The sequence below is a fragment of the Mytilus californianus genome, unplaced genomic scaffold, assembly GCF_021869535.1.
Source record: "Mytilus californianus isolate M0D057914Y unplaced genomic scaffold, xbMytCali1.0.p SCAF_8, whole genome shotgun sequence".
NCBI lineage: Eukaryota > Metazoa > Mollusca > Bivalvia > Mytilida > Mytilidae > Mytilus > Mytilus californianus.
The window spans coordinates 113,662,137-113,687,353 of record NW_026262734.1 but is presented as its reverse complement, the minus strand read 5'-3'; the positions used below and the strand labels follow the sequence as shown (position 1 = coordinate 113,687,353).

At 33.1% G+C, this 25,217-nt stretch overlaps 1 protein-coding gene across 3 annotated transcripts in view; it reads left to right on the top strand.

Moving 5' to 3' along the window:
- LOC127712122 (dynein axonemal heavy chain 10-like) overlaps window positions 1-18,060 on the top strand; it is an 82,614-nt gene extending 64,554 nt beyond the window's left edge. For all 3 annotated transcript variants that reach the window (XM_052218386.1, XM_052218385.1, XM_052218384.1), the window contains 17 exons: window positions 297-518; window positions 3,862-4,009; window positions 4,477-4,612; window positions 6,940-7,094; window positions 7,341-7,559; window positions 8,112-8,489; window positions 8,833-8,988; window positions 9,305-9,643; window positions 9,995-10,195; window positions 10,652-10,957; window positions 12,088-12,259; window positions 13,380-13,511; window positions 14,172-14,383; window positions 15,080-15,247; window positions 15,978-16,158; window positions 16,525-16,670; window positions 17,334-18,060. In XM_052218386.1, coding sequence (XP_052074346.1) covers window positions 297-518; window positions 3,862-4,009; window positions 4,477-4,612; window positions 6,940-7,094; window positions 7,341-7,559; window positions 8,112-8,489; window positions 8,833-8,988; window positions 9,305-9,643; window positions 9,995-10,195; window positions 10,652-10,957; window positions 12,088-12,259; window positions 13,380-13,511; window positions 14,172-14,383; window positions 15,080-15,247; window positions 15,978-16,158; window positions 16,525-16,670; window positions 17,334-17,480 — 3,418 coding nt within the window. In that variant the 3' untranslated portion in view covers window positions 17,481-18,060. The remainder of the gene's footprint in view (window positions 1-296; window positions 519-3,861; window positions 4,010-4,476; window positions 4,613-6,939; window positions 7,095-7,340; window positions 7,560-8,111; window positions 8,490-8,832; window positions 8,989-9,304; window positions 9,644-9,994; window positions 10,196-10,651; window positions 10,958-12,087; window positions 12,260-13,379; window positions 13,512-14,171; window positions 14,384-15,079; window positions 15,248-15,977; window positions 16,159-16,524; window positions 16,671-17,333) is intronic.
- The last annotated feature ends 7,157 nt before the right edge of the window (window positions 18,061-25,217 follow it).

Genomic DNA, 25,217 nt, shown 5'->3' with positions numbered 1-25,217 from the left:
TTGTGAATCTCATGCACCTTTTGTGACCCCCATTTACTAGTTAGAATGGCAAGCTTGTATTCCTATGTTATTTTAGGTTGGTAACTCAAAAAAAAAGTGGTTTGAATTAATTTTTAAGGCAGTGGTAGGCTTTCAAACACATTTTTTGTTTTCTTTTGAGAGTTGGTGGTGAAGAGATAATAGTCATGTTGCCAATTTTATATGAGTTTCTTTCAGTTTAATTGTATTAATTCTTCAAAAAAAAAATGTTTTTATAAATAAAAACATTTCTATTTATATAATTACTTGCATTTCAGGTGGACCATCGACTTGGAGGAATTAAAAAAGAAGCGAGTTAAATTATTGGGTGACTGTCTTGTAAGTTCTGCCTTCCTCAGTTATGTTGGGGCTTTTAGCTGGGAATTCCGTATGGATATGGTATTTAAAGACTGGGTAACTGACTTAAGAAGCAGAGATGTGCCAATGAGTGACCCATTCAAACTGGAGGACCTTCTTACTAATGATGTAGAAATTAGCAAGTAAGTATTTGTTCCAGTAACATATTTATTATAGGAACCAGTAACATATTTATAATAGGAAGGGCATTATGTTTTTGAGTTTGCAGGTTCTGTGTTCGGTTAACTTTTTGGGTCAAGGACCAATGAAGTTGTGGTCACATCAAATTGAAACTTAGACCACATGTTCATTATGAATGTTTTGATTATATGCCAAATTAGAGTTTTTACTCTGATTTAACAATTCACTGAACATAGAATTGTAGTGGGTTTGGGGCATGGTGTTCCATGGACACTTTATTCTTGTTTGAAAGGAAGTATTTTTTGAAAAAGATTGAACACAATTTTAAAAGCAAAAATAGATATGTATTACATGTATTTTGTTTGAAAATGGATGACTCATGACTGTATTTTCAATGTTCCTTTAATTGCTGAAGATTTTCTCAGAAAAAATGTTAAAGAAGTTTTAAACCTTTGGATTGGTTACCATCTTATAGGGCAAAGAATCAGTCCACCCCTGTTGATCAGAAAATGTTACTGGTATTCAAATCAGACCATTTTTTTGCCATTTTTTTAAAAACAAATGGCAATTCATGTTTCCCTTACATAGACATATAAAGATCCACAACTTGAGACTGCATTTTTTTTTTTGTTCTTGGTTTAACATCATAAACTTATATATCTCTGAAGAATGGATAATTAAGTCTCCCAAACGAAGTTTGGGAAGACTTATTGTTTTTGCTCAGTTCTTATTATTATTATTATTCTTCTTCTTCTTCTTCTTCTTCTTCTTCCTCCGCTTTTAAATTTGAACTTGTCCGCACCCGTTCTCCAAAACCGCTTGTCGGATTAACTTAGGGTTTCACAATATGTTAGACTAACATGTCTAGTGGTGCAATCAGGGTTTTGTTTTTGCAATGGGGTTTATAAAGGGGTACTTTGAGGGGCAAAAAGAAAAGAGGGTTTTACTATAGAACCCTATGGGATTTTATTTTTTAAAATTTTCAAATGATTATAAATTGAAAACCGTTCGTGATAGACACAAACTTTTTAATTGAAAATGTTCTAAATGATAAAGCCCATTAAGTGAAATACAGGGTTAGTCCCCAGGGGTCACCCCCACCCCCTGCCATTTAAGAAAGTTCTAATACCTTGTAAGTGGTCAAGATCCCCACCCCTAAACCATATATATTCTGGTTTGTCATGCTAAGATGGTTTGAATGATATACAGGGTTAGTCCCCAGGGGTCATCCCGACCCCCTGTCATTTGAGAAAGTTCTAATATCTTGTAAATGGTCGAGATCCCCACCCCTAAACCATATATATTCTGGTTTGTCATGATAAAGAACATCAAATGTAATACAGGGTTAGTCCCCAGGGGTCACCCCCACCCCCTGCCATTTAAGAAAGTTCTAATATCTTCTAAGTTGTCAAGATCCCCACCCCTAAACCATATATATTCTGGTTTGTCATGATAAAGCACATCAAATGTTATACAGGGTAAGTCCCCAGGGGTCACCCCCACCCCCTGCCATTTAAGAAAGTTCTAATATCTTCTAAGTGGTCAAGATCCCCACCCCTAAACCATATATATTCTGGTTTGTCATGCTGAGATGGTTTGAATGATATACAGGGTAAGTCCCCAGGGGTCATCCCGACCCCCTGCCATTTGAGAAAGTTCTAATATCTTGTAAATGGTTGAGATCCCCACCCCTAAACCATATATATTCTGGTTTGTCATGATAAAGCACATCAAATGTTATACAGGGTTAGTCCCCAGTGGTCACCCCCACCCCTTGCCATTTGAGAAAGTTCTAATATCTTGTAAATGGTCGAGATCCCCACCCCTAAACCATATATATTCTGGTTTGTCATGATAAAGCACATCAAATGAAATACAGGGGTAGTCTCCAGGGGTCACCCCCACCCCTTGCCATTTAAGAAAGTTCTAATATCTTGTAAATGGTCGAGATCCCCACCCCTAAACCATATATATTCTGGTTTGTCATGATAAAGCACATCAAATGTTATACAGGGTAAGTCCCCAGGGGTCACCCCCACCCCCTGCCATTTAAGAAAGTTCTAATATCTTCTAAGTGGTCAAGATCCCCACCCCTAAACCATATATATTCTGGTTTGTCATGCTGAGATGGTTTGAATGATATACAGGGTAAGTCCCCAGGGGTCATCCCGACCCCCTGCCATTTGAGAAAGTTCTAATATCTTGTAAATGGTCGAGATCCCCACCCCTAAACCATATATATTCTGGTTTGTCATGATAAAGCACATCAAATGTTATACAGGGTTAGTCCCCAGCGGTCACCCCCACCCCTTGCCATTTGAGAAAGTTCTAATATCTTGTAAATGGTCGAGTTCCCCACCCCTAAACCATATATATTCTGGTTTGTCATGATAAAGCACATCAAATGAAATACAGGGTTAGTCTCCAGGGATCACCCCCACCCCCTGCCATTTAAGAAAGTTCTAATATCTTCTAAGTGGTCAAGATCCCCACCCCTAAACCATATATATTCTGGTTTGTCATGCGAAGATGGTTTGAATGATAGACAGGGTTAGTCCCCAGGGGTCATCCCGACCCCCTGTCATTTGAGAAAGTTCTAATATCTTGTAAATGGTCGAGATCCCCACCCCTAAACCATATATATTCCTATTTGTCATGTCTCGAACATTTGAATGACGTATACGGTCAGTCCCCAGGGGTTCCCCCCACCCCCAATGTTCTAATATCTTGTAAATGGTTGAGATCGCCACCCCTAAACCATATATATATTCCTGTTCGTCATGTAATGAACATTTGAATGACGTATAGGGCCAGTCCCCAGGGGTTCCTCCCCACCCCCAATATTCTAGTATCTTGTAAATGGTTGAGATCCCCACCCCTAAACCATATATATTCTGGTTTGTCATGCCAAGATGATTTGAATGATATACAAGGTTAGTCCCCAGGCATCACTAATGCATATAACTTTACTGGACCAAACCAATTTTCAATGGATGTTGCCCAATGTCAGGCGACCCTGGGAATTACGAATTATGGGAGCTTTGTTTGGGAGACTTCGTAACAGCATCCTGTTACATTCATTTCTTGTTAATACATATGTACACTGATTTGATACTCCGCTATATTGCAATCACTATGTCCATTTGTCCATTAAATGTTTTCTCACACTTTCTAATGAACTACTGAACAGAATAACTTCATATTTGGTCAGCAGTGATGAATTGTAACGTGTCTGCGCTGTTCCGATTAGTAAGTCATCTACATCCTGTTTTCCAATTTTTATAAGTTACAAGTGGGGGTATGTTTAGCATGACAATGCATGCATTCTTGGTCTGTATATTTCAGATGGACATCTGAGGGATTACCACCAGATGAACTGTCCATACAGAATGGTATATTAACAACACAAGCCAGCAGGTTCCCTATGTGTATTGATCCTCAACAGCAAGCTCTCAACTGGATCAAAAAGAAAGAAGAAGCTAACAACCTTAAGGTAACAGTTCATTCTTATAAAAGATCCAGATTCTGAAATTGAATAGGCAAGGGTTTTGGTCACCAAACAAATACATGTATAGCTATATACTACTAAAGTAATACTGTGAATTCAGAAATTTTTGCGACATTTCCATTATTTAAAAACATTGCTATGGGGTATGTGTGGCAAAAATAAAAACTTTAAACTTGTTGCATTTTTTAATTTTGACAGCATTATTAATGTAAGTAGCTTTCATGAAATTGTTAAACAACAATGCAGATTTTGAATTAACATAATACATATCTTCTACCATACTTTTATATATAATTAGCAAAGGAAGATTCCTATTCATTTTTAGGTAACCAGATCTCCTGAAATATTCTGATTTTGAGAAATAAAAGTTTCAAGATTTTCTCATAAATATGTATTGAGGACATTTATATGTATCCACACTTGTAAACTGATCTCTTCCTTCCTGTTTTCAGATTTGTACTTTTAACGACAATGATTTCCTGAAGCAGTTAGAGCTGGCCATTAAGTATGGATTTCCTTTCCTGTTTAAAGATGTAGACGAGTACATTGATCCCGTTATAGATAATGTACTAGAGAAAAATATTAAAGGTAAATACATGTCCAAATATGGATAAAGTAGTGTTAATATTTAAAGTAAATATTGACCCTGAACTAATCAGATATATAGGTGAAGTGGTAAAAACTTTTAAATGTTCAAATATGAGTATCATATGCACAGTTTAAAAAATGACATTTTTAAAAACTCATTGAATAGAAAAATATCAAAAGCACACATTGATCTAATAAAGTATGAAGTAACAGCCAATTTTTTATCTGATGGGTTAAATTAAGTGGGTTTTTTAAACATTTATAGAAGCCACTTGTTAAATTCTTTAACCCACTGTTAAGGATGTTCACTGCAGTAAATCATAATAACAGCACTTTCATAAATATACAGATATTTGTTAATGCATGAAAATTATGGAAAATGATGCAAGGTTAGCGTGCTTGTTTAAGGGATACATGCATATATATGAAAAATAGAATGTTTGGCCAAAAAGGGCTATGGATTTTTCTAATGAAATCTAGGCGACATATATTTATAATGTATATAAAAAAAATTATAGAGAAAATTTTGAAATTAACACTTTATAAATTTGGTGTGTCCAAACACTTTTCTGGATTTACCTTCATCAGGAAACCTGAAAGCCAAGGCTGTATAGATACTTTTAACATGTATAAAGGAACTTAAAGAAAAAACTTAAGGTCAATTTTGTCTGAGGAGGTTTGGACCTTAATTGTTATAGTTTCTAAATTTAGGAATGGAGAAAACAAAATTTTGAAATATTGAAATTAAAGATTACTGAGCAAATTTTGTCCATGCTTATTCTAGGAAAAGTTAAAAACATGAAAAAAGCAAACATCCTAAAATATTTTGATTATATGATGCATAAATATATGGAAAATAACCAAACAGTTAAAATGTGACTAAATTTAAAATATTTGTTCATTGATAGAACAGTAATGTTATTGATAAGTTTTACTTAGTTAAGACTTGGGATTTACATGTAAATAATATAGAACTATCTGTTATAAATTGAGACATAAGATTTACATCTAAATGACTTTATCTGTTTGAAGTGAAGAAAGGTAAGATCAATGTCACATAGTCCAATGTTTACTCATCAAATCCACTTTATGTTTATACCAAAACATAGTCCAATGTTTACACATCAAATCCACTTTTTGTTTATACCAATACATACATTTTTGTCTTTTATTTCAGAGGGTATTCACACCTTAATGAAGTTATTTTGCTTTTTTTATTATTTTTTATTCGTTGAGAGTTAATTCCTTGTTTTATTTTTGTAAATAATTTAGAAGTGTGAGTTTAGAAAAAAAAATCCGAAGAGAAATGCTCAAAAGTAATCTCATTATGAAAGTTCTATTTATTACATTTTGTTCTGCGGTCAATTTGAAAGAACTTTCCTGGCTAGAAGTTTGAATGCAACAATTAAACTGGTATTTTTGTCCTTTGATAAAAAAAAAATCTGAATGAATATTTATAAAATATCATGACTAATCAAATGTTTAATAAAAAACTGCTGAATTTTATAAAATTTTGAGAATTTATCAGCATCTAAGAAACAAAAACTTGCACTTGAATTATTGAAATTATTTGTTGAAAGAACCTATTGTTTATTTCCAAACTGCATGAATAAGCTTTGAATATGCATGAATTGTGTATAAAATATGAATAGATTATACATAAATTATATGAAGTCTGATTTTCTTTATTCCTATGGATTATGTACTTAAGATGCTTAATATTTAACATAAATCAACTTATAATTTTTCTTTAAGCTTTGTTCTTTAATTTTCAAAGTAAGACAACTTTATTACAGAAAAAAGCAATTTCTTAAGTAAAAAAATAAAAGAATGTTTAATCAAAAGAGAAAAAAGTGATTTAAAGAGGTGTGTGGATGGTAACATTATACATGTAGAAAGTTTTCTTATTATAAATAAATTCAGAAGACCTGTGTAAGATACCTATAGTTCTGTAGATCAGACAAACTATCTCTCTGAAAGTTTCTAATCAGAGATTATATACTATATACCTATAGTTCTGTAGATCAGACAAACTATCTCTCTGAAAGTTTCTAATCAGAGTTGTCTTTCTTTCAATTGTTATTTTTATAATATTTTTTTGATTAATTCAGACAAGTATATAGAAGTGCAGAGTACATAAGTACATATTTTATTTTTATGAATATCTAGAGATATCTGTAGTGGACACAAATAGCTTATCCACCTATTGATAGTTACCGTCGAAATTTGGTAACGTTAAATTGACAGATTTACAGTATCTCTGAAATAACTGGTCAGCATGAAATATAATATATAATATATGATAATATTGTCTTTCTTGATTGTAGGAGGTCAAGGCAAAGAGTTTGTGATCCTAGGAGATAAAGAAGTAGACTATGATCCTAACTTCCGGTTGTATCTGAACACCAAACTGGCCAATCCTAAATATACACCAAATGTGTTTGGCAAATCCATGGTCATCAATTACACTGTCACATTGAAGGTAGGTTTTGTAGGGGAGATAACTCATTTTTCTATCTGAATGCGGATAAATAAAATTTCAAAGAAAAGACCTATTTCCTAACTATTCTCATTGTACAATAATTTTATAATTAAACTAGAATTGTGGACCTTATTTTGGCTTTATGGAACATATTCTTTTGTGATGTAATGAAATGTACTTTAATTGATTTACAGAATCATATTTTAGGAATTTTGATAAGAGTTTTATATAATTGTCACATTTCAGGGTCTTGAAGATCAATTGTTGAGTGTTATTGTGAAATTTGAAAGAAGAGAGTTGGAGGAACAAAGAGAACGTCTAATTCAGGAAACCAGCGACAATAAAAAATTACTGAAAGATTTAGAAGATGCTTTGTTGAGAGAACTAGCACAGTCTCAAGGCAACATGTTGGACAACTCAGAATTGATTCAGACTCTCGAGGAAACTAAAACCAAGGCTACAGAGGTAATTACATTATTTATTATCAGTTATTATTGTGGGTTTTATTGAAGGAGGAAAACCTTGAATATACACGTGCAACAAAGTACATATCTTCTATTGTTTTGAGGAATTCACAACATCTTATGTCATTACAATAGTATTTTTTTCTGAAAACATTAAAATTGGTGCCAATAAAATTCAATAAACTAGTAGTATGTACGTATACTTTCTGCACTGCAGTTTAGAAAAGATTCAGAACTTACAATACAAATAAAAAGGCATAAGAGAATAGATCATAGCAATAGGAGTAAATGAATAAATATATAAAAGTTTCCACAGTTTTTAAAGTTATGTTTTGAAGCTTAATTGCACATAAGAAAATTCCATTTTGAATGGCTGTATTAGTGAATAAACATTATGATAAAGAAGAAATATTTTAAAATTTAAATCCTCACAAAATTAAAAACTATGACTAACGTTTATATAATTGTGGACATTCACAGTCTTTCATGGATTATATATATATTTCAACAGCAGACACAGATGTATAAAATTCATTTTTTGTTTATCTTTTAGGTTTCAGAAAAATTAAAACTTGGAGCCAAGACAGCTTTGGACATTGACAAACTTCGTGATGGTTACCGTCCTGCTGCTAGGAGAGGAGCCATCTTGTTTTTCATCCTGGCAGAGATGTCCTCTATAAACACTATGTACCAGTATTCTCTCTCATCTTACTTGGAAGTGTTCCAATTCTCTCTGAAGAAATCGTTACCGGACGCCATGTTACAGAAACGTTTACGTAACATCATGGACACACTGACACATAACATGTATAACTACGGTTGTACTGGTATCTTTGAGAAACATAAGTTACTTTTCTCCTTCCAAATTGCCATCAAGTTGGAGCAGGATTTGGGAAATGTCACACAGGAAGAACTTGACTTCTTTATAAAGGTTTGTTTTATTGGTTTTTGGTTTCTTTTCATGTCATCTTTTTTGTCAATTCTTTGATTTTTTTTGTCCATTATTCTTTATTTTTGTCCTATTTTTGTCTATTCTTTATTTTGGTTGCCCTGTATTCTGTACTTTTTACCCATTATTCTTTATTCTGTAAACCCCATCCAGACCCTCAGGCATGCGTTGAATCGTTAGTTACTACTCACTCCATTATAGGTATCTATTCAACTTCACCTACTGCATGCTGGTAATTGAGACTTTGCAACTTTAGAATCACCAATACAAAAATCTTTGTAACATTAATTATGAAGTAAGCATAATGTATTGTTACATATTTCAGGGTAACATTGCTCTAGAGAAGAGTAAAAGGAAGAAGCCATTTAGTTGGTTCCCAGAAGAAGGTTGGGAGGACTGTATCAGACTAGTCGAGGTTTTACCTGACAAGTTTGGATCACTGCTAGAAGATATAGAAAGGAATGAAAAAATATGGAAAAAGGTAAAGAACACACGAAAAATAACAAATCCAAAGTGATCAAAAAGTGTAAAATTGAATGTGAAAAAAGTGCTCAATTTGTTAAAACAACTAATTAAATAACCATGGAAATTTAATACTTTCTTAAACTGCACTTTTTGTTGACAATGGAATAAAGTTTTTGATGAAATATGAAATTAGGAATTATTTGAAAGATTTAAGAAATGTGCATTAATTCATTCATCATTCACTGCTTTCAAAGCTTTTTTTATTTTCTATCTTTAAGCCGTACATATTTTCCTGTGAGATGTTGAATGAATGAAATGTTTTCTACTTCCAGTGGTTTGACCATGATACACCAGAGTCCCAAAAATACCCACTGAAGTATGAAGATTCCCTCACTCATTTCCAGAGACTTGTACTCCTCCGATGTTTCCGAATTGACCGTATTTACCGAGCTGTAGAGGAGTATGTCACCAAATCTATGGGAGAGAAATATGTCACACCTCCAATTATCAGTTTTGAGACAGTCTTTGAACAGAGTATGCCAACATCACCAATCGTGTTTATATTGAGTCCTGGTTCAGATCCTGCAAGTGACTTGGTCAAACTTGCTGAAAGAATTGAATTTGGATCTAACAAATTGAAGTTCTTGTCTATGGGACAAGGTCAAGAAAAGGTAAACTTAATTGTTTACAGTCTTCACTCTTGACCATCAACCTGTAAAATTACTATAGAGCCTGTAGATATTTCTACAGGCCAATAGAATCAACATCACTTTTTTTCAAAAAAAGAGTATTTATAGGTCTGTGGTTGCAAAAGTTTATTGTGAAAACTGTGTTCAGATGATATTTGTTGTTATAAAGGGTATTTGTAAAAGGGCAAATGATAATGAAAACAATAAGTAAAATTGGAAATGGTCTAAACCAAATGGCTCTAAAAAATAGAGGCTTTATAGCAATTTATAAAAAAACTTGCTGAAACTGAATATTTTGTGATTGCTAAATTTTCATTATCTTTATAATTTTAGCTTGCTCTACAATACCTAGAAACAGCTGTTGCTAGGGGACAGTGGTTGATGTTGCAGAACTGCCACTTGTTGGTGAAATGGTTGAGGGATTTGGAGAAACAACTTGAGAAACTGACCAAACCGCATCCAGACTTCAGACTTTGGTTGACAACAGAACCAACACCAAGCTTTCCTATAGGAATCCTCCAAAGATCACTGAAGGTAAGAAATATTACACCAGAGAAAGGTCAAACAGCTGCTAACTTAGTGTTAAACTTTCTGTACTGTCAATGTATGCACTGTAGCATGTTATTGGCCTTCATTGAATTCTACTTACAATCCAATGCATTATAATCCCACTAGAGGACTCAGAGTGTATTTTGACCCAACAAATATTTTCATTACACTTTTCTCAGAAACTACTTTGTATTTAGTCATCAGTTTAACAATGATGAGTTGTAACATGTGACTTTTTTTCAGATCTGTCAGAAACCCTGCTTCCTGTTTGCTGATACCTTGAATTTTTTCAGTATGTTGAATAAACTTTTAATTTTCTTCATACATTTCTCAAATACTACTGAAAAGAATGACTTCATTAAGCAGCTTAACACTGAGACGTTGTAAGGTGTGCACCCTTTATCAAGATGATAGGAAATTAAAAAATTGTTGTTTTTATAGGTTGTGACAGAACCACCTAATGGTTTGAAGTTAAACCTGAGAGGAACATACCACAAGATATCAGCCACAGCCCTATCAGAATGTCCACATCCAGCTTTCCCAGCTCTTGTATTTGTACTTGGATTCTTCCACGCTGTGGTCCAGGAGAGGAGAAAGTACGGAAAGATCGGATGGAACATTGGTTATGACTTCAATGAATCTGACCATCGTGTCTGTATGCAGATTTTGAACACTTATCTGACCAAGGCACACGAACAGGCTGAAGTCAAGATACCATGGAACAGCTTGAAATACCTTATTGGAGAGGTAAGAACTCCAAGGAATAGGGTGAAATAACTCATGGGGGAGGGGGTAAGAAGGAATAGCTTGAAATACCTTATAGGAGAGGTAAGGACTCCAAGGAATAGCACTAAATAACTCATGGGGGAGGGGGGAAGAGGGAACAGCTTGAAATACTTTATTGGAGAGGTAAGAACTCCAAGGAATAGCGCCAAATTTTGTAAATTCTGAAATTTTTTGCAATGTTATTATATTAAGAAAAATGAGACAGGAAAAGTTCAACAATTATAAAAATAAATTTAAACAGCATTGTTTGTATTGAACTTTCCCTGAAATACCAATAATTAATTTTGCATTTTACAAATATACTGAAATAGACATGTCTAAAGAATATGTTAAAATGGTCTATTACAAGAAAAAGAGGAGTTCAAATAGGTCATTAAAATAACTGCATGGAAGTAGCTCATTATACATGTATGATAGATGTTTATGCCCTTATATTGTGCTCCGAAATTTCAGTTCTCAATTTGATAGACAGCAATGAAAGTTCCAGGTATAGTTTTCTTTTCATCTGCTCCTTACAAATAGAACTTCTATCAGAAGTTCATTTGTTTAAACTGCATTGCCTTCAGTTATTGGTTGTCATCAGTCAAGGAATTTAAAGCTCCAAATTTCTGTGCCAGTCTTTGTAAGAATCAGGCAATTTAGAAAAATTTCAAAAAATATGGCAAAAAAAAAAAACACCGACCTAACCATCCTATTTTGAAATTACCCTCATCCTGAGTTAGAAATGGCAAATCTTTTGTTTCTGAGTGTTTGGTAATTCGAGAAATCTCTAGATAACTTTTGGTTAGAATGATAGCAAATTATGGAGTTAGTTCCCCTTAATTGTTAATTTTCTAGTGCATTTCAACCAAATTATATCTTGAATTACCAGAACAAGAAAAGGAAACGAATGTTATATTCGTGCACCATTATACAATTTGAACATAAATAAATGTCAACTTGAGTGGGTTTTTGTTTGTCATGTTTTCACCACTGCCTGATTCTTAGACAGATTGGCACTTAACTATAAACTTTTATAAACAATAATTATTAGGGAAAGAAAATATTTAACCGCAAAAACTCATTCAAGTATAAGAATATTTTTGTTGTAGGTTATGTACGGAGGTCGAGCCATTGATGATTTTGACAGACGTGTATTGAGGACCTATATGGATGAATATATGGGAGACTTTATATTTGATACGTTCCAGCCATTCCATTTCTATGTGAATGAGAACGTAGATTATAGGATTCCAGAAGATGGTCCCAGGGATAATTATGTTGGTGAGTATAGACCATTGTCTGGCCAAACAAATCATGTATTTATAGTTTGATGGTCTCTGTTAAAGGAGAAAGTTTGATAAGGCCCTATTAAAGTTTCAAATTAGAATGTATTGGCCAGTATCACAATGAATCATAACTAAAGCAATGACTAGATAGGAAATAAATCTTTTTGTTGAAAATTTACGTATTGGCGATCTTTTCATGACGTCACATATAGTACACATTGTGTTTTTCAATGAAAACAGGTCCACGTACATTGATTTTCTTGACTGGAAACATAGAGCGCATGCATCAACAAAAAAGATCTTTTTAAATAACGTGTGTTGTAACATTTTACATATCTGACATGAATATCTAGTTTGTTGAAGCCTGAGCTCAATGTTTCCTAGGTTTAGATTTGGTTGAAATTCAGTTGAATTTGTCGAAATTCACCAAAATCTATAGTTTTGATCTATTTGGGTTGTAGATATTAACTTGTTAGAAGAAAAGCTTGACAAAAATTGTTCTAATTCATTTACTTACTTGTCTTTTCACCAAATTGGAATATTCCTTTAAAACAATTGATTTAATATTCAGGGCCAAATATAGCCCTTACCGATCTTACTCCTTTATTAAAAACTTTTCTAGACTTAAGGCGATTAAGAGCTGGACATATTGGTGTTAATTAACTGTGTAGATGGGTTGCTATTTCATTAAATGTATACCCCACATGTTCTTTTATCCATAAGAATTAAACCAACATTATGAATAAAATGTAATAATTTAATTTTGGATGTAACGCGTCATCTGATTGGCTGACGTTGTTTTGTTTATCAGCTCATAGACATAACTTTGTCATGTGACCGTGACGTCATCAACGTTTTTTCATGTTTTACTACGGTTTAAAATGGAATTTAGAATTAAATTATAAGAAATGACTGTAATATTTTTTCTGTCTATTAGAAATAACATAAAAAATGTGGTGCACACTTTAAAATAACACGCTACACAGGTTATTTAGTGTGCACCACATTTTTGATGTTATTTCTTCATAGACAGAAAAAATATTACAGTCATTCCTTAAATGGATTAGTGCATCATTCTATGTCAGAAACTAATGTTTTGTTGTATAATTTTTCAGACTTGATTGAAGGACTCCCCCATGCTAACACACCAGAAGTATTTGGTCTCCATCCTAACGCAGAGATTGGTTACTACACTCAGGCAGCCAGAGACATGTGGATGAACTTGATAGAGCTACAACCACAAACAGGTTGGTTGTCTTAAAGCCAATATTGGAATACATGTAAAATATATATAGAATAACCATACATTGTCTGGAAATTTAAAATTTATTTGTACAAGGCTTAGAAACAGGTCAAATGCAAGGCCTTGCCCAACATTTCTATCTTATTTCCAGCTTAGTACAAATAAAATTTATGTTTTGAGACAGTTTTGTTTTTCTCTTTATACTGCAACTCTTAATACTGCTTCAAATGAATGGTTCTGTATAAAATCAACAATTATTAATTTGCAGTGGACCACATAAAAATTCTACCAATTTTTCATTCTACCAATTTTCATGGTGTCATAGATAAAATTTTACTGAAACACATTATCAACTTCACAAACAAGGCTTTATACCATCAGTGACTCTATCAAGCAATAGATTATATGGTTAATGCATTTATACTGTTCATATGGCACGGATGAAGTACTTTTACATGAAGAGTACTAGTGGCTACTGTTGTGTAGCTCATTGCAAATACAAATTGAGTAGTAAGTCATAATATAGTGCCAATTCATAAGCAAGAAAAGGAGTACATGATTGTGGCTACAACAAATGGAACATTCTCATTTAAGAAAGTCAGATGAAAAATTTCTCATTTACATTTATTTTAGATTTTACATTATATTTGCTTTCTACTAACAGGAGGTGATGCTGGTGGAATTAGTAGAGAGGAATTTATTGGCAAGGTTGCACAGGAAGTACTCAATAAGATTCCACAGGAGTTTGAACTAGACAAGATTAAGAAGAAATATGGCCTTGAGATCTCACCGACCACTGTGGTACTGTTACAGGAACTAGAGAGGTTTAACAACCTACTTAACAGGATGAGGAAGTCACTGAACACTCTACAGAAGGTAGGTGTCAATAGATTAACCCAGTGATGGGATGTGTTCTCTAAATATGAAAGAACACTTACAACTATTATCAAAGGTTGCTTATAATTGCTTACATCCACTTCTTTTGAACTTTGGTGGATAGTTGTCTCATTGGCAATCATACCACATCTGCTTGTTTTTATAAAGGCCTGCTAATATCTCCAATATTGTCAGTATTATACCAAATTTTAGATGTGAACCTGAATCCTGATCTTAAAACTAGCTTTAAACCTAATTTTCATAAAATATACAAAACTCCATATTATACTGATGCAAGTTTGATTCATGAAAGTCTTGTAATGATTTTTTTAAGAAATCCCTTATAGATACTCTGTTATTGAAAGATTGTTGATTGGGGATACCTGTGATTCCACCACCATATCAGGTATGGGCAACCTTTTAAAAGTAATTTCTGAAGCCTAAGCAATGTTATAAAAAATGTTTCATGTCATAATCATGATAATAGTTAGAACTATACTGAAATTTTTCTGAAATAAAAAAAAATAAAAAGTTAACTTGACTAAGATGTACACACAGGTTTAGGTACACATGAGTGTGGGTGTAACAGTGGAACTGATAATTTACAAAATAAATTGATATTTTATTCCATAAAGTACGAACACACATTTTCATTTTCAAATTGATTAGAATTTGATTTGAGTGACTATTTTCCAGGCATTGATTGGTGAAGTTGGTATGAGTAGTGAGTTAGATGATGTAGCTAGAGCATTGTTTAATGGCCTCATTCCATCCATTTGGAGAAGGTTGGCTCCAGATACACTCAAGTCGCTTGGAAACTGGATGATCCACTTTGAAAGAAGATATAAGCAGTATTACGGCTGGGTAAGTCTATAAACCAAAGGCTTACATTGTGGTATTCAGTAATCATTCAATCTCAAACAGGATTTATTTATGTTTGTGGCTGGCAAATTTATGTTCTAAAAGATACTTATTTTCTTGTTTTTTTTACAAATTCTGCATAAAAGTTTATAGTAAATATGTATTTCGATATCTTGCCTGTGATGAAATGAGACTAAGATGTGTCTGCAGAAGCATCAACAGAAATATAACATAAAGATGGCCTTAAACAATTTCCAATGATCATCGAAGTTAGATTCATATGGAGACTTTGGCAAAAACTCTAAAATCAAATATCCATTAAATACAAATTTTCCTGAATCCATGAAAATTGGTACTTACGAAAAATAAATGAATCCACAGTATTTTGTAAGTGACATAACACATTTTGCATTAAGCACTGATTGTCTTCTTGCCTAAAAATGTGCTATGTCACTTAAAACATATGCATCAATTTTTATATATATTTAATAAATTAATATAGCATTTAGTAAGTCAGATGATTATAAAATTAAGGGAATAAATATTTGATTGCATAGATTTTTACTATTTTTAAAGATTTGTGTGTTATTCAGTATGTGGCACATGCTTTGAAATTATATAACTTGTTTTCATACATGAAAGATTGTCACAGTACCATGTGGCATATATTCTAGCTGAATAATGACACAGATTGTATGAAATGGAAGACTTTCATATATCACTTATTTTGTAGGTAAATGAAAGTGAACCCCAGGTCATGTGGTTGTCAGGGTTACATATACCAGAATCCTATTTGACAGCTTTAGTACAGGCAACATGTCGTAAGAATGGCTGGCCACTAGATAAATCTACATTGTACACATCTGTAACACACTGGAAAAAGGCAGAGGATGTCACAGAGAGAGCTCATCAAGGTAAGTAACTCTTACTGTGTTAGTCAGGCTAAATAGAGGAATTTCAAATTCGTGCACTTTCCCGTGAATTTCCTACGTCACAGTGCTTATGTTTAATGTATGTTTTATGCTCGATGATTGGTGTATAGTGCTAGAATGCCCTGTCAACTAAATAATAAAGCAGTAGCATGTCTGCCAAACGATATATTTATATATTTTACTATTTTATAAGGATGATAATGTTAAGCCATTACATTAAATTACAACCTAAAATAAGCAGAAAATTGTGAATTTCTCTGTCTTTTGCAATTCACAAAAATTCTACATATTTGAATTTCTTTTAAACTTGTACAGAAACAAATGTGATTATTCCTATTTTTGACTTAGGATGCTTTGTGGATGGTTTGTTCTTGGAAGGTGCAGGATGGGACAATGAAAACAGCTGTTTAATCAGACAAAATCCTAAACAATTGATAGAGGAATTACCTGTCTTAAAGATCATACCAATAGAGGCTCACAGGCTCAAACTACAGGTAAAATTAGTTATCTTTTGGCAAATTAAGTTTAACTACTGGTGACTAAGTCAAAGATAATATATATTGTTTATGGTTACTAAGTTGACCCTCTTCTTTATCCCTTTCCTTGCCTGGGGATGGTTGACCCCTATCAAACAGTCCAAAGTTAACATTCTTCATACTGGTTGACCTACTTTACTGAACCTATCTTTTGCATTAATTGTTGATTTATTTTTGTTCTGAACATATTTGAAATATTTGCCACTTTACATAGAGCAATTAACAAACATTAATTATCCCCTTGTGTTTTTTTCATATCTGTTGTCCATCAAAGCCAAAAAGCCTTCTTTTGTAACTTAAAATAAAGTCTTGAACTTTATATGAATCAATGCAGGTCTGGAAATACCCTTGAAATTCACAAAAATGTTAAAAATCCTGGAATAAACCTCTCATAAAGTTTGATACCATGTTTTAAATTCCTACTATTTCTCAGCTGAAATTCCTTGTACTTTTCAACTTTGGGGAAAAAAATCTCATTTAAAGAATCACTGGAAAGACGATGGAATTTTATATATTAGGTATGACCTCTGAAATGACAGTTTACATTTTGCTCTTTATAAGTGAAAAAAAAATATGCTGTAAAAAAATTCTTTGGTTGTTATTTTGATGTTTTTATTTCAGAATACATTTAAAACCCCAGTATATGTGACATCACAGAGAAGAAATGCAATGGGTGTTGGTCTGGTCTTTGAAGCTGATCTGGCCACAACAGAACATATCAGTCACTGGACACTACAAGGAGTTTGTCTTACTCTAAACACAGACTAGACATTAACATAAACACTTTATACTGGTGCATAATAACAAAAAAGAAGAGAGATAGAGCTATTGGACATAATTAATATACATTTATTATGACAATCATCAAGTGCTTCATTATGCTATATGTCAAACTGTAAAAATTTAGATGCTTTAGTCCATAATTTCAAAACGTCAGTGTTATTATTTATGATTTGTGTGTATATTTATTTTTATACATATATTTTTGAACTATTGTGATATATTTTTAACAGATTTTATACATTTTTACTGCATTCTAACTTATTTGCATTTTTCTTTTCTTTTTTTGCTTTTGTTTAGTTGATGAAGAAGAATTTACAAAATTGTCCGTCCATATATATCTGACAGTACTTGTTACATATCAGTCCCAATAGTATTTATTGTATGTTGTATATGTACAGTTTTATGACAAATACAATATACCAATAATCCGTCCATAAATAAAAACTTATTTAAAGGGAGATAATTTGTGATTTTTTTTTTATATTTATACTGTTGTTATCTGTTACAATTTACTTTAAAACCAATATTTTGAAAGTTGAAGTTAAATAAAAATTAATTATAAAAATATGTGTTGCGTTCTTATAGAAGTTCTGATATGAAAGGTTTTATATTTTAGAATGAAGACACATTTTATATTGCCCATTTTGATTAGTATGTTTCACCAAACTTATGTACAGTCATACTTGTCAGATTTTGGTCAACAGGATTATTATAAGGCACAAAATATTTATCTTAATGGGTTCAACTGGCGTTGACCTCATTTATGCTTATATGGCCATGTGAGTTATTACAACCACTTGGTGTTTACCCTTGTCCTTCATCCCATCCTTTTTTGCTCACCTGGCCTAAATTTTACAAAAATATTTTTCTCTGAAAATGCAGGGCTACTTGGAACCAAACATCATCATTGGCATATCTAGTTTAAAACTTTGACCAATGATCCCACCTGCCATTTAACTATGTTAACATGGCTGACATGGATAACATTTTACATAGGGGCTTTTTAATAAATGTCTATTATTATCTTCTAAACAATTATAGATAGAGATTTTGGCTCACACTGAACAGCAAGCTATAAAGGGCCCCAAAAAATGACTAGTGTAAAACCATTCAAACAGGAAAACCAATGGTCTAAGCTATATAAACAAGAGGCTCATGAGAGCCTGATATCACTCACCTGTAATTTCAGTTTCAGGCATTTGACTTATTTGCAGATCTTACTTTGCTGAACAATTTTGTAAATTCTCTCTTTCTATAATAATATTAAAGATAATACATAACCCAAAACTGTAAAATTTCCTAAAAATTAACTTTTTCTGGACAGTAACCCAACAATAAGTTGTCCTATTGGTCTGAAGATTACTTGACAGGTAGATCTAAACCTGTTTAACACTTTCACCTATGTCAGTTTTGCTCTTACTGCTTTAGTTTTTGAGATGAAAGCCAAAAACTTCATTGGATCCCTATGTTCTATTTTTAGAAACTGCCGCCATGTTTTTGAATGGATCAAATCCCTGAATAAATCTTTCAACTAGATACCCTAAGGAACATTCCATTAAAATTTTTAAGTATTTGGCCAAGTAGTTTCAGAGAAGACTTTCACAAAAAATGTAAAAAAAAAACGTTTTAAGGGCAATAACTCCTTAAGGGGTCAATTGACTATTTTGATCATGATGACTTATTTGTAGATCTTACTTAGCTGAACATTTATTGCCATTTATACTTTCTCTCTATCTATTATAATATTAAAGAAAATAACCAAAAACAGTAAAGTTTAATAAAAATAAACTATTTCCAACAGTAACCCAATAATGGGTTGTCGAACTTGTCTCAAAAATTTCATAACAGATAGATCATGACCCATTTATCACTTTAACTCCCATTCACTTTTGCTCTAACTGCTGTAGTTTTTGAGATATAAGCCAAAAACTGTATTTGACCCCTATGTTCTATTTTTAGCCATGGTGGCCATGTTTGTTAATGGATCAAAACTTCGGATACAAATTATAAACCAGTTACCCTAAGGAACATTCAGTTAAAGTTTAGAAGTATTAGGCCCAGTAGTTTCAGAGGAGAAGATTTTTAAATATTGGCAAACATGATGAACAAATTGTGTAAAATTGTCTTTAAAGGGCAATAACTCCTTAAGGGGTCAATTGACAATTTTGGTCATACTTAACTTTTTTGTAGATCTTACTTTGCTGAACATTTTTGCTGTTTACAGTTTATCTTTATCTTCAATGATATTCAAGATAATAACCAAAAACTGCAAAATTTCGTTAAAATTACCAATTTAGTGGCAGCAACCCAACAATGGATTGTTCAGTTTGTCTGAAAATTTTAGGGCTGATAGATCTTGACCTATTGAACATTTATACCCTGTGTCAGATTTGCTCTAAATGCTTTAGTTTTTGAGATATAAGCCAAAAACTGCATTTGACCCCTATGTTCTATTTTTAGCCATGGCGGCCATGTTTGTTGATGGATCAAAACTTCGGATACAATTTAGAAATAAGATACCCTAATGAAACATTCAGTTAAAGTTTGAAGGTATTTGGCCCTGTAGTTTCAGAGGAGAAGATTCTTGAAATAGTTTTACGACAGACGACGGACGCCAAGTGATGGCATAAGCTCACATGGGTACCTTCGGGCCCGGTGAGCCAAAAAACGAGAAACGAGAAACACATATACCTATCTGAAATTGTCAGTCAACTTTTGTTTGTTTGTGTTTTTGACCAATACAATACGAGATAAAGAAAAATTGTATACTGAAAAACTAATAAGCAAGACGAGATCTACAAATTAGTCATGAAATTATCAGTTGACTCCTTTTAGGAGTTATTGCCCTTAAATGACGATTTTTACGATTTTTATGCTTTTGACAAAAACTTGGAAAAATAGAGTGAAACTGAAAACAGCAAAAATTAACAACAGGACAATATCTATGTCAACAAAGCTGAAACTGTCAGTCCACTTCTTACAGATGTTGTTGCACTTGAATTATGATTTCTTTCAACCATTTTGTATGTCTTTGGCAAATACTAGAGTAAGAAGAGAGAAACTGAAATAAAACTAGAGGTTCTAAGTCTGTGTCACTCACCTGGATCTAAGTGCATAATTGACAATGGACACACTGAAGCATTGTAGACTATAATATAATTCATGAGAAATCTCTTTTTTGTTGATCTTGTATTGCTGATAATTTTTTCTGTATATTTTCTCTCGATCTGCTTTTGCCAAAAACACAAAAATGTGTAAAAATCATCACTCAAGGAAAGAAATTCCTATAAGTGTAGACTCACAATTTTACTTTGTTGACCTATTTGTTGATCGTGTTTTGCTGATCATTTTTGTCTTGCCTGGAACGAAAGTGACAGAATACAGGAGGTAGGAATAAATATCTGGCAGCATTGGCTGCTGCAGCGTAAATTTTTTGTATAAAGCTTTAAATTTCAGAGGGTAGAAGACCTGGATGCTTCACACTTTGCATACAAATGCCTTATGTTACGAAGTTTCTGTCTGTCATATGTCCATTGTCCTTTACCTCATTTTCATGGTTCAGCGACTGCTTGAAAAAAATTGAAGTTTTTTTGTCATTTGAATTTCTCACTTATTATGAGTAATAGGATATCTAAATTTGGTATATGGGTTTTGTGACATGTCCATCAGACAGGGTTCACCTGACCTCGACCTCATTTCATGGATCAGTGATCAAGGTTAAAGTTACATGATTAGGTTGTTTTCTCAGATATTGTAAGCAGTAGGTCACTATATGTGGTGTATTAAATGATTGTAAGATGTACATGTCAGTCTGGCAGGTTTCCTCTGACCTTGACCTCATTTTAATGGTTCCTTGGTCAATGATTAGGTTGTTTTCTCAGATATTGTAAGCAGTAGGTCAATATATGTGGTGCATGAAATGATTGTAAGATGTACATGTCAGTCTGGCAGGTTTTATCTGACATTGACCTCATTTTAATTGTTCATTGGTCAGTGTCAGTTTAAGGGGAACTACTTATGATAAGTCTTTGATATTTTGTATGCAGTTATGTAAGGATTGGCACATCTCATTTCCATGGAGATTATTTGGCGTCGCCCCTCAGTCATTAAAACATTTCAAACAAAATTCAATTGTAATATCAACTATTTTGTAATGAGAAAAATAGATACAAGTAATACTGAACGGGGTAAATTCCTGATTTAATATGACGGCGGCGACGATCACGCTGATGACGACAACGACGACGATTATGATGATGACGATTACGACGATGATGATGATAACGACGATGACGACGACGATGATGATGAAGACGATTACGACGATGATGACGATTACGACGATGATGATGATGACGACGATGATAATGATGACGATGATAATGACGATGATGAAGACGATTACGACGACGACGATTATGTGCTTATGTTAATACAATTGCATACCAATTATTATTGACATACCACTTGTGGTTCCTAACAAACTGACCTTATCAAAAACTAAAACCATGCAGTCACAGTGATGCAGCTGCCGGAAACAGCATGCGCGTATGTTATACGCAAAACACTGTCAAATACACAGATTATTACTAGTACGTCAAAGTCTTTCAAAACCTTTTTTAAAGTGATCATGGAAAACTGAATTGGGATTTATTACTTCTGGTAACCTCTGTATTTGTTGTAATCACAGATTCACAATATAAAAGTTAACAAACACTTCTGGAATTCGAATATGTTTAAAACTATTCATGACACTGTATAAGTCTCAAGGTAAACATTCTGATTTGTGATACTGAAAGTTAGAGGCTTTTCGACAGTAGCTCTGTTGTGAAATGAATTCAGGGGAAATTATATCTTTCTCTTTGATTTCAAAGTCAAATCAATATGAAAACGAACACCCGCATACATGCTCACACGATAGACATACGGACTTCAAAAATAGACACGCATGTATGAACATCTATATTATATGTCATTCTGCTACAACGTCCCGCGTATCAAACTTAAGTTTAGTCATCAAAGGACGTAAGATATTGAAGCATAAAATTAATTAATACAGTTACATACAAAAACTTAATTAATTGAATGGGACAACTAAAAAATGACATATTGTAAATCAAAAAATTTGTAAGAGGTTCCACGGAACCCTGTGTCTCGCCTACGATTGCTGCTGTCAGTGTAAAAGTGTAATGTTGACTTAAAAAGATATTCCATTTATCAGTAAAATACAGAATTTTAAAAAAAATCTAACTTTTTCTTTAGATGCTATTTCTTGGTCTTGAAGATTAGCTTCTGTCCAAGTTTCATCACAATCCATGAAGGTTTACAAATTTATCATGTCAAAAAAATTTAATCCCAGACTATCTGTAAATGATAACTGTAAAAAACGAAGTCCATTTATCAGAAAAATACTAAAAATGAAAAAAAATATATTTTCAAAGGTTTGCTTCAGACATTATCTATTAATCATTAAAAAGCTACTGCCAAAGTGTCATAAAACTCTACGAAGGTTTGACAAAGTAATTGATGAGTAACAAACTTTAACACCAGACTGTATCTACTTGCTAACTGTAAAAAAAACTAAGTCCATTTATCAGTAAAATACGGAAAAATGAAAATAAATATTATCAAAATTTTTCTCTGGATACTGTATTTTGGTCATAAACAAGCTTCTGTACAAATTTCAGAAATTTCCGTGAAGGTTTGACAAAGTTATTGATGACTGAAAAACTTAACCACAGACTAAATATGAATGTTAACTGTAAAAAAAACTAAGTCTATTTATTAGTAAAATATGGAAAAATGAAAATAAATATTTTCAAAATTTTGCTCTGGATACAATATTTTAGTCATAAACAAGCTTCTGTCCAAATTTCATAAAATTCCAAGACAGTGGCGAAAAGAAATAATAGTACATTTCATCTTCATGTTACCTGAAAAAAAATAACAATTAATTATTAGAACTTCAAATAAAAGACCTTGTTGCTAGCCTTAAGTAAAATTTATCAATCATGATTTTGATTGAATTAAGTGATTACTCAGCTGTCTAAAAATGAATTTTATTACACAATAACTTTCATATTTGAAAAATCCAAAACCAAACTCCTAACTGTGTATTGCTACCTGAGGTCAGGCATGCATGCCCTTTATTCCAATTTCGGAAGTTCAGCAAGCATTTTTGTTTTCGATCGACACTGAATATTTTGCTCAATACCTCCTTATTTGTATCTATAAAATTATGTTATTATATATTTGTAAAAAAAAACAGCAACGACACAACGATGGTACCACACGTGGAGCAGGATCTGATTACCCTTCCAGTGACACAACGATGGTACCACACGTGGACAGGATCTGCTTACCCTTCCAGTGACACAATGATGGTACCACACGTGGAGCAGGATCTGCTTACCCTTCTAGTGACACAACGATGGTACCACCCGTGGAGCAGGATCTGCCTACCCTTCCAGTGCACATAAGATTATCCCCTAGTGGAGTAGGATCTGCTTACCCTTCCAGTGCACCTAAGATCATCCCCTAGTGGAGCAGGAACTACTTATCCTTCCAGTGCACCTAAGATCACCTCCGGTTTTTGGCGGGGTTCGTGTTGCTCAGTGTTTGGTTTTCTATGTTGTGTTTTGTATATCGTTGTTAGTCTTTTGATCGTTTTTTGGGGGGTTTTTTGCTATGGCATTGTCAATTTGTTTACGACTAATGAGTTTGAACTCCCATAGGTATCTTTCGTCTCTCTTATACAGCAATTAAATGGGGTCATGCCAAGATTACAAAAGAGGGACAATGCCTTGAATAAGGACTATTTCGAATTTATCAAACAATATAAAAGACAGTGTTGAAAATAAAGGTTCACGTTGTGGATTTTTAGTGGAAAGGGGGCAACCATCGAATAATATATATACAATCAAGGGTCAGTATAGTAAAATTGGTCACATACACTGACTTCTTATAGGAAGAACTATTAGGGGCATTGTGTTTGTGTGGCAGTTTCATACATAATCACGTCCGCTCGGAATGAAAACATTTATTGATATACAAATAAGGAGATGCGGTATGATTGCCAATGAGACAACTATCTACCTAAGTTCAAATGAAGTGAATGTAAGCAATTATAGGCAACCGTACGGCCTTCAACAATGAGAAAACCCATACCGTATAGTCGGCAAATAAAAGGTCCCGTCATGAAAAATATGAAACAATTCAATTGAGAAAACTAACGGCCGGCCAAATTTATAACAAAACAATTTACGAAAAACAAATATGACCGACATGAACCAACGACAACCACTGAACTATAGGCTCCTGACTTGGGACAGGCACATAAAGAATGTGGCGGGGTTAAACATGTTTGTGAAAAACCGTCTGGTTCAACTTGTCAATTTTCTGATTTGTCAAAATTCAAGGGTTGAAGTTAGTAGATATATTATTCATTATAGAATACCATTTAATATTCAACATTGTATGCAATGCATGCGTATTTTATCTAAAATGGATGAAAACGTCAACACAGAATATATTCATATTAATGACCCCATTAATATGACCAACTTACAAAAAATAAAATAGCATTGTACGGTGATAATTTTTTGAGTGACTGAATTCAGTCACCTGATTGCATCTTTATATCACATAATTCAATAAGTACAATAGAAAGTAACATTACCATTTTATTCGTAAAATATCTATCAAATACATTTGTACTTGTTG